The sequence below is a fragment of the Pistacia vera genome, unplaced genomic scaffold (genome assembly GCF_008641045.1).
Source record: "Pistacia vera cultivar Batoury unplaced genomic scaffold, PisVer_v2 Contig347, whole genome shotgun sequence".
NCBI classification, from domain to species: Eukaryota; Viridiplantae; Streptophyta; class Magnoliopsida; order Sapindales; family Anacardiaceae; genus Pistacia; species Pistacia vera.
Genome location: NW_022196165.1, coordinates 65,583 through 76,137, shown reverse-complemented (window position 1 = coordinate 76,137; position 10,555 = coordinate 65,583). Strand labels below are relative to the sequence as shown.

The 10,555-nt window shown below is 37.6% G+C and overlaps 1 protein-coding gene across 1 annotated transcript; it reads right to left on the bottom strand.

Annotated features, from left to right (window-relative positions):
• Nucleotides 1-267: 267 nt before the first annotated feature.
• LOC116139153 (transcription factor GTE7-like) lies at nt 268-2,264 on the bottom strand. The gene is made up of 2 exons (XM_031424823.1): nt 891-2,264; nt 268-785 (listed from the first exon to the last, which is right to left on the bottom strand). The coding sequence occupies exons 1-2, from the start codon at nt 2,188-2,190 to the stop codon at nt 676-678; spliced, it is 1,410 nt and encodes a 469-aa protein (XP_031280683.1). The 5' UTR covers nt 2,191-2,264; the 3' UTR covers nt 268-675.
• Between the last annotated feature and the right edge of the window lie 8,291 nt (nt 2,265-10,555).

Below are 10,555 nucleotides of genomic sequence, written 5' to 3'. Positions count from 1 at the left end.
CTGGCATGTTCAATTGTTCACAGCCAAAGGGTATCTTTATCTTTTATCATATTGTTATAAGGATCTTTTCTTTGCTCAATGGAAGACAGTTTGCCACCTCCATGGCCTGAACTCAAACTCAAAGTGCAAAATGCAAAATAGAATCCAATTCTTGTTAATTAAGCAAATGAAATAATTAATGCATTAAGCATTGTCAATATAGAAGAAAGTTTTCATTAAGATTGAATGAGTCGACAGAGAATCATTAAAGTTTGTTTACCTGAATTAAAAAGTAAAAGCTTTTGAACGGTTAAAGCATGGAAAAAGGTAAATAGATGACAGGTCGCCACTGGCACTGTCTCATGAGAAATGGTAGAACTAGAGTTAAATCAGATACTGTGTAATCATTCTCAACAGAAATGGGGGAATTCCAATTTTCTTTCTTCTGATTCCATTCCATTATTCTACACTGAAATTCATCTGGTGACCGTGTACAAAAATCTATGCCAAACCCATTTCATTCCATCCATCAATTACTTCTTTCCTTCTAATTTTTCAGTCAATTTCAACTACACAAAACAAATCCTACTCTCAACTCCTGTCTATTTACCTACTACTTCTACTTCTAGCAGTCAATCACTGTTTTTACAACTATTACAAAATGGATCTACCAAAACATATCTTCACCTGACCACATCAGGTTTCAACTCCCATGGCCATGGCCATGGCCGCATCTTTTGCATCAGAGACTGCTGATTTCACACCATCTTCATCATCATCGTCATCATCAGAGGAACTCCCGGATTCTACACAACAAACCAATACCACATATCAGAACCTCAAACAAATTAAATTAATTTACTTTTATGTCCTTAAGTATAATATAATACACAAATAAATAATAAACATACCGCCAGAGGAGGAGGAAGACGACTCGCTGCTTGAACTAGAAACATCTCTCTCAATCTCCACAGATGGAAAGTTTCCAACTTGAATCTCCTCTCCAATGTCCACCTCTTCCTCTCCAACTCCAACCTTCTGCACTTCTTTAACTTCTACTACCTCACTTTTCAATTTTTTCAAATCCGCCACTTGTTTTACAAACCGATCAAGTTCCCATAGCGTTTCATTATCAATCACGTCAATATCGAGCTCGATTTCATCCCCTTCTGCAGACACGTCACCATTACCATTCCTCTTCTTCAATATACTCAGCACCTCGCCCATCTTCTCTGGCGGCAGCTCCTCCAAACTCTTCCCCAACACCGCCTTCTCTTCAAAACTCATCTCTTTCTTCTTCACTGTAACGGGTATTTCTCCGAATTTTCGCACCACCGGCTTGAACATTCTCTCGAATTTCCCCAACAAAGTCTCGGCCATCACATGAACGTCGTGGCCTTGGGGATTGTACTTCAACGCATTGTTGAATGTCAGTCTTACGTCTGCGGCGAAATCTAACACGGTGCCGTACAGTTTCCTTTCGAGGTTAAGCTTAACGGTGCCAAGATCCATCGGGTTCTTGATTATGTCGTGGTAATCGTGGAGACTTAATGAAACGACATCGACTGGCTCGTTGAACACCCAACCGTGCTTGTGCTTCATCATCTTCGTCAATATCTGACTACAACTCCGCATTAACGAAACCGCCGTAGGCCTTTTTTTCTGCTTCCGCTTTTGACCCGATTTTCTAAACGGGTTGGCCCGTTTAGCCCCCGCACATTCCTTGTGTCCCTTAGGCGTACAGTTAGGGCTAGGGTTCAGCTTTTGCGGGTCAGGCAGAAAAACGGGTTGAACCGACTGGAATTTAAGGTTCTCGGCCCGGGTTATGAGGATCCGCACCTGTTCGAGTTCCGAGAGCAGGCGCTCCTTCAACTCCTTTAGCTCTAGCCTCGTGTAGGCAGCAAGATTGAACGTCACACGACCTGCACGTGACATCTCCTTTGCTGGAAAGCCACCGGGCGGAGACAGCGAAGAAATCTCCTTGACGTGGATGTCAGTCGACGGATCATGGGCCGGGATCTGTTTGTTGGAAGGATGACTCGGAGCCGGATTAGGGTTTGACTGAGAAGTTAAAAGAGACTTGCCGTTGACATTACTATTTCTATTCTTTGCAGAGGTTGTTGTGTTTACCGAGTTCGGATATTTTCTCATATAAACCTTTCTTTCACCCCAACACGGCTCGTTCCGACTAGCCAAAACAGCCGATGCCATAACTGAAAACGACAGCAAAAGTATTAATCTAAAAGGCAGACATAGAGAGAGTTAAGCGAGGGTTTTAAAGACCCTCTCCACACAAAAACGAGAACTCAAGGACTGGGCAGCCACTGCTACTTAAAGGCTACCCAGATCTGCCCGTGTCAATCTCGGGTAGTTTTTCATCCGTAGATCTAACATCTCACGGTCCAGATTTTTTTCGTACCGTACCCTATAAAAACACTATGTCCTTCTGTCATGGGCGGTTCAGATTACGAAATTTTTACCACGTGGCGTGATTTGGATGGTTGACTTATAGAATTTTAATAATGGGAGTGCTGAGAAACGAAAGATGGACCCAGTAAAATGGTGACGTGGCATGACGTAAAGTACGACGGGGCGGGAAAATACCTTCTGTGTATCTTTGTTGTTTACGGAATATTCCTATTTCCCCGCCAAAACCTGTAGGTTTTAGGGTTTACTATTGCCAGGAACAGGGTTTTGTTCTGTATGCCAAGTGTGAAGTGGGCCACTCAACTGGCGAATGCCATTGGATGTGAGGCGTTAAATTTGTGATGCTGGAAAGTGTTTCCAGAATTTTGATCATAGGTTGAGCGGTTTCAAGTATCCTCTATTTTTCGGAGGAATCAGAATTCACGATACAGGTTCTTCAATTTAAGAAACTGGAATCTAAAATATAGGTTTCGGTTCCTTTTCAGGGTACCCTATAAAAAACTATTACCCCCTATTAGTTTAAAAAATAACAAAAATACCTTAAAAGTTTACAAATACACCTAATATTGTTTACAATAGAATGTTATAATTAATTAAGTAATCATACCATAAATTTATAATATAATGTTATAATTAATAAAATTCTAATCATTTAATTAAGTATTATGTAAATTAGTAAATTACTAATCTTTATAATATAATGTTATAATCAATTAAGTAATTATTTAATTATGTAATGTTATATTAATTATATAATCATACTATAATAGTATAATGTAATGTTATAATGAATTAAGTAATCATACTATCAATCTATAATTTATTATTATAATTAATTAAATTTCAAATCATTTAATCAATATATTAATGTTTATAATGTAATGTTATAAATTCATAACTAATTATGTAATCATTTAACTATATAATACTATAATTAAGTAAGTGATCATAATATAATGTAATATAATAATATTATAATTTAATTAAGTAATTATTTAACTATAATGTAATGCTTAATTAATGTTTATAAGGTAATGTTATAATTAATTAAATTTCTAATTATTTAATTAAGTATTGTGCTAATGTTTATGTAGTAAATTAGTAATTACTAATGTTTAAAACATAATATCATAACTCATAATCAATTAAGTAATTATTTAATTATGTAATGTTATANTCCCTTAGGCGTACAGTTAGGGCTAGGGTTCAGCTTTTGCGGGTCAGGCAGAAAAACGGGTTGAACCGACTGGAATTTAAGGTTCTCGGCCCGGGTTATGAGGATCCGCACCTGTTCGAGCTCCGAGAGCAGGCGCTCCTTCAACTCCTTTAGCTCTAGCCTCGTGTAGGCAGCAAGATTGAACGTCACACGACCTGCACGTGACATCTCCTTTGCTGGAAAGCCACCGGGCGGAGACAGCGAAGAAATCTCCTTGACGTGGATGTCAGTCGACGGATCATGGGCCGGGATCTGTTTGTTGAAAGGATGACTTGGAGCCGGGTTAGGGTTTGATTGAGTAGTTAAAAGAGACTTGCCGTTGACATTACTATTACTATTCTTTGCAGAGGTTGTTGTGTTTACCGAGTTCGGATATTTTCTCATATAAACCTTTCTCTCACCCCAACACGGCTCATTCCGACTAGCCAAAACGGCCGACGCCATAACTGAAAACGACAGCAAAAGTATTAATCTAAAAGGCAGACATAGAGAGAGTTAAGCGAGGGTTTTAAAGACCCTCTCCACACAAAAACGAGAACTCAATGACTGGGCAACCACTGCTTCTTAAAGGCTACCCAGATCTGCCCGTGTTAATCTCGGGTAGCTTTTCATCCGTAGATCTAACATCTCACGGTCCAGATTTTTTTCGTACCGTACCCTATAAAAACACTATGTCCTTCTGTCATGGGCGGTTCAGATTATGAAAGTTTTACCACGTGGCGAGATTTGGATGGTTGACTTATTGAATTTGAATAATGGAGAGCTGAGAAACGAAAGATGGACCCAGTAAAATGGTGACGTGGCATGAGTAGAGTACGACGGGGCGGGAAATGTCTTCTGTGTATCTTTGTTGTTTACGGAATAATCCTATTTCCCCGCCAAAACCTGTTGGTTTTAGGGTTTACTATTGCCAGGAACAGGGTTTTGTTCTGTATGCCAAGTGTGAAGTGGGCCACTCAACTGGCGAATGTCATTGGATGTGAGGCGTTAAATTTGTGATGTTGGAAAGTGTTTCTAGAATGTTAATCATATTCATGTCTTGGATATGAAGATGCAACGACTAGGTGGGATTTGATCGCAAATGTCAACACCAGTATGGTATTTTTTCCGTGGGACGACATTTTATTGGATGTTTTTATAGTAAATATTAAATTTGATAAATTTTGTCGTTCAAACTTTTTGCATTACTTATTTGAAAATTTGTTATGTTTCGTTACAAGAGTTAGCTTAATAACTAAGTTAACAAACATGTAATGCCGAAGAAAATCTTCTCTATAATATGTTGTGAGTCGGATCATGAAACTTCTATTTGTGCCACATGTCAAGCTATTTAGTGTTGTGCGAAAAGTTGAAGAGGATAAATTCCAATTTGGTATAAAGATATCTTTCATGATCTTGAGTTGAAGAACACACCGCCTTTCTAAATTATCAAAGTTTGATCTTATTGTTGCACGACAAAGTCTGGAAAGGATGTTTCTCACTTTGGTAAAGCAATATCTTGCAATATTGACTCCCAAATGAGAGTCAAAGATCAAGTTGTTTTCATGTTCTAAAGATTCAGTGTTTACTTTCAATTCAAACACGTAATTGATCATATATAAAAACCTCATTATAATCAGTTTTTGGAGGACGGAAAACGAGGTCACAAAAACTCACTAGCAATTCATTGTAAGCAAATCGCTACTCAGCGAATACAATACAAAAACAGTGGACGTAAGATTTGCATTCAAGCATCAGAACCATTTTAAAAATTGTTTGTCTTACGTTATTACTTATTATTCATTATATTCTTTGATTCAACATCAAACTATCGGACAAACCCTTACATAGATTCATCCCGAATCCTATGTACTTTTCATTGGTACAAAACGTAGCATTAACATAATATATGTATGAGCATCCAATCAATGAATGAATTATAAAAATTTTAACGTAAAATATATAGCATAAGTTCTTTAAGAGTGCATTTGGTTTATGAATGTTATATTAATGGAAAGATAAATTACCTTGAAGATTACTGGAAATGTTTAAGGAAATTTCTTTGGTTGGTTGGAATAAATTGATGGGTATGTTATATTAACATGTTTGATTGGAAAGAATATAATAGTAGGTATATTATATAAATTACTAAATTGCCCTCCTTTTAAAATATTGATATAATATTATTTTATAATATTTCTTTTAACCTCCTAAATTTCATCAGATTTAGCTAAAACACCTAGCAACCAAAAAAATTTAAAACTTAACAAAAACACCCCCACCCACCCCAAGTCACTACTGGCCGCTTGCCACCACCGCCAACGATGGCGATAGTGGCCATAACGGTACACAACCGGTCTAATCTGATCAACCGTGTGTTGATCTGGCTGTTTTCAGCCAGATCCATAATGGATCTAGTCGGAAATGGCTAGATCTATGGTCAGAAGTGGTCGTCGTTAATGACTAAAGTTGTGGTTGTTGACGACCAAAGATTTGGTCATTGTTCGTTGATGGCGACTAGAGATCTGGCCATCGTTAACGGCTAAAAGCCTTAAATTTGGCTGGAAATGGCTAGAATAGATCTGACCGTTTTTTGCTAGATCAACGTCAACCACCACCCTTGGGTAATTTTTTTAAAGTTCAGGGGTATTTATATCCTAATTTTTTTTTATTTTTTTTCAAAAAAAAAAGTATTATTATCCAAAAATTTTAATAGTTAGGGGCCGTTTAGATCATATAATGTTTTATTATAAGAGGATATTATATTAACGGAATAAAAGATCACATTGAAGATTATTGGGAATATTTAGAAAATGTGTTTGGTTGATTCAAATAAATTGGTAAATAATATATTTGGTTGGGATGATAAATGGGTGGGTATGTTATTTACATTACTAAATTACCCTCATTTTTAAATATTAATATAATAGTATTTTTTATTATTATTATTTGAATAATTCTTTTAACCCCCTACTTTTCAGATTTAGCAAAAACACCCTAACAACCAAAAACATTTTAAACTTAACAAAAACACCCATACCTACCCTAAGCCACTACCGGCAGCCAACCACCACCGCTAGCGGCCGTTGGCAGTGCCACAGATCTGGCCGTTTCATGGCCACATCTTTGGCTGTGAAACGGCCATAGATCTAGTCGTGAAACAATCAGATCTGACCTTTTTCGACCATGGATCCGTGACTATGGTATGTTATTTACATTACTAAATTACCCTCCTTTTTAAATATTAATATAATAGTATTTTTTATTATTACTATTTGAATAATTTTTTTTAACCCCATACTTTTCAGATTTAGCAAAAACACCTTAGCAACCAAAAACATTTTAAACTTAACAAAAACACCCTACCTACCCTAAGCCACTGTCGGCAGCCAGCCAGCCACCACTGCTAGCGGTTGTTGGCAGTGCCACAAATCTGGCCGTTTCATGGCCACATCTTTGGCTGTGAAATGGCCATAGATCTAGTCGTGAAACAACCAGATCTGGCCTTTTTCGACCATGGATATGTGACCCATGGTCAGAAAAAGCCTCACCGGTGCACGGCCAGCCATATATGGCTAGTCGTACGCCATTATGGAGACTTTTGGCAACCTCCGGCGGTGGTCGACGGTGGCTAGCAGTCTAGGTATAATGACATTTCTGTAAATAATGACAATAACAAGGGCAATGTCGTCCGAAAAATTAAAAAAGCGAGGACAAAAATGTCTACATGAGTGAATTGGGTGTTTTGTAAATGTTAACAAATATAAGGTTAATTTGGACCAAATGCTCAACTGTTTAGGGGCAGTATAGGAAACAAAATTGTATTACCAGGGGTAAGTTTTAATAACAGCGTCCCCCCCTCCCCTCAAAGCATTAAGATTTCCAACAATATACCTCCCAAATGCTACTGTTTGTCATAAAATATTCTGGGAATAATTTTTTACAAACCAACCAAACATCGTCATCTGTTCAATTTAAAAATATTACCCCAGTTATCTAATATTAACCCCATCCAAACGGCCCCTTAAGGGTAAAAATTGTAACAAAATTAAGATTACCAAGTAATTTTAAAATACTTAAGAAAATGAATGTAATCAGATTACCTCTTATATTACCAACAGTAATTACTATTGGTTTTTGATGACTATCGAAATCTTATATTACTTGACAACCAAACGTTGTAATTAACTAATATAAGATGATATTACTTCGATAATGAGATATTACCCCCAACCAAACACACCCATGGAGTTGGTTCCAACTTTGTATATGTAGAGTATTGAAGGATTTGCAAAAGTTTAAAAATGATATATCAGCACATCTTTATTGTCTTATATAGCTTATCTAAGATAGATATATATATATATATATATATCATACCAGCCTCGCATATTTCTGTTTGTCTAAGTGTTGGGAGAGGTTGGTTATGTGCGACAACTGGTGAGTTTTGTTTTTGCACTATGGGCTACTCAACATATTGAACGAGGCTAAGCCCAACGTTGAAGGAGTCCATTTTTTTTTTGGTTTAATAATTTTACGGAGGCATTTTTGTAATTGCAATTTTCAAAGGCAGCTCTTGAATTTCAAAAGTTATAAAAACTTACTTAATAAAATAAATTATTTCATAATTTACTTGTTGCATAGTCACTTTTCAAATGTCTTTACCAAATACTTTTGGGTTATTAACTTTAAAAATAAGTGATTATTTCTTAAGTTACAATGATCCCCATCAATTTATTACTCTTGAAAAGTTAGAATATATATAAGTGCAGGAAAATAGTGGCCCCAATAATCAATGTGATTGATGATTTTGCTTCTAGCTGCTTCACGCACCAACCCAAATCATTTCTCAACTGGCTTATTGGTGTATATCTAATATTCAGAGGCCGGTTGTCCTTGTTGCTTGTATGTTTGAAAAAGAAAGATACCCAGTGGGCAGCGAAAAGAAAGTGTGAATGACATTGTCCCACCGAAAGTTTGCCTTAATTGTTCCCACCCATAAAAAAAATTAAAAAAACATTTTCCCACCCATCATTAATTCAGACGATAATTTTAACAGTGAAAAAGGCATTTTTATCCGTTTGCACAATATTATTAATAGGGTTAATGTTACTTATCCCCCTAAATTACAAACACAATAAAATTATCTTCACCAACTTGGAAATTAGTTATTTAAACCCCAATCTTCAATTTCTATAATTACAAAACAACATGTCATTAAAATTGTATATATTTTATAAAATTATATAAAAAAAATTAGAAATTATATATATTGTGTGTGATTTTTCTGTCAAGCTTGATAAATTGCAAGGTTATAGCTGGATCTAGAACTAGCTCGACTCTACCGATTGTCCGACCCAACATAAGCTCGTTAAGTTATAGCTCGATCTAGCATAAGCTAGTTGTGACCAGTCCTTACAGTTGTTCAACCAATTCATGGATAACTTCAGATCCCGGGTATCTTAGAAATGATCAGATCGACAACAATCTTTGCGCAATCATAGCGCTCAATCGCGAGAATATCGGAGTTGCATTTCAAACTTAATTGTAATCTCTTTATTTTCGCTCTTTCCTTTGTACAAAATCTGTATATAAACCCACTCCAACGATGAGAAAGGGGTTAGCAAATTATTCTAGAATTGTTATTGTAAGCTCTCACAGCAAATACAAAAAACAGTGGATGTAGGCTCAAGAGTATAACTCGCTGAACCACTTTAAAAACTTCCTTGTCATTTACTTTACTGCATTTTATTGTTTATTCATTGTTGGTTACCCGTAATCACACACACATCAATTCTGATCCCATCAAGGTCGATCAGATCACTTTAGTTGGTGTATTTTTGCATCAACATTTTGGTGCTAAAAGGATGACCTCTACCAAAATCTCAGAATTTTCGACAAACAACCTCAGTGACCCAATCACTCAAGGCCTAAAATGGTACGTATAAGATTGAAAACCACCACCAAAAACCACAACAATGTGGAGACCACCCACCTAGAGGTACATCAAGTCGTCGCCGGGTGTCAACCACCAGTGCCACCGGCGTAACAGGCCATAAACCAACTAGGGCTAGGGATGTCAAATCTTGAGAACAGCCAGTTGGTGGAGATGATCAGAACAATGGCCGCATAAGCTGTGCAACAAAATGTGGTCAACCTGAGAAATCAGCAACCAACCCCATAGGATCTTGACTGACCACGCTCCATAGACGTCACTCCGACAAGGTGGCCCTCAGCCGGTGACCAATCTGGTTCGTCGACACCAAGGCATGACCGATGCCTCCGGCACCATTGAGAATATTCTACACAAAAAAAGTCCCATAGGCAAACTAACCCCGCGAGACGACCAGGCAAACAACCCATGGGAGAAGACGAACACAATGGTCACCAGAGGGATACTTGACCTGCTTGATGGTATCCCCAGCATCAGCATGCCGGTTTTAACCCATGTCCAAGATAGACTCGGTCTTCGCAAGTTCGTAGGACGAGTCATATGTGCCAATCTGGCAATGACCGACGTTCTAGCTATAACCAACACTACGAGCAACACATTGACGAGCATGATAACACCTACCAGCCTAGCCATTATGACTCAATCTCGCGCATCAATGAGCATAATGGAGGAGGCTCACAAGCAACAGATTTGCGAACTCACCTGCTCGAGATAAGGCTAAACAAACCTAGCCAAGGCAACCCTCACAATGAAGATTTGGATCGGGTGTAGAAAATGTTCGATGACCTAAGAGTCCGCTAGAACAATGCGGCAGAAGAAATAGTGAGCTCTCCTTTCACAGAGGAAGTTCGCCAGACCCCGTTTCCCCAAGTATTCAGGGTGCCAAAAAGTAAGTTCCATGGGAAAGGAGATCCTAGAGACTACCTTGATACTTTCAATGACCTGATGGAGTTGCACCAGATCTGTGACTTGGCAAAATGTCGTTCTTTCACGATCACATT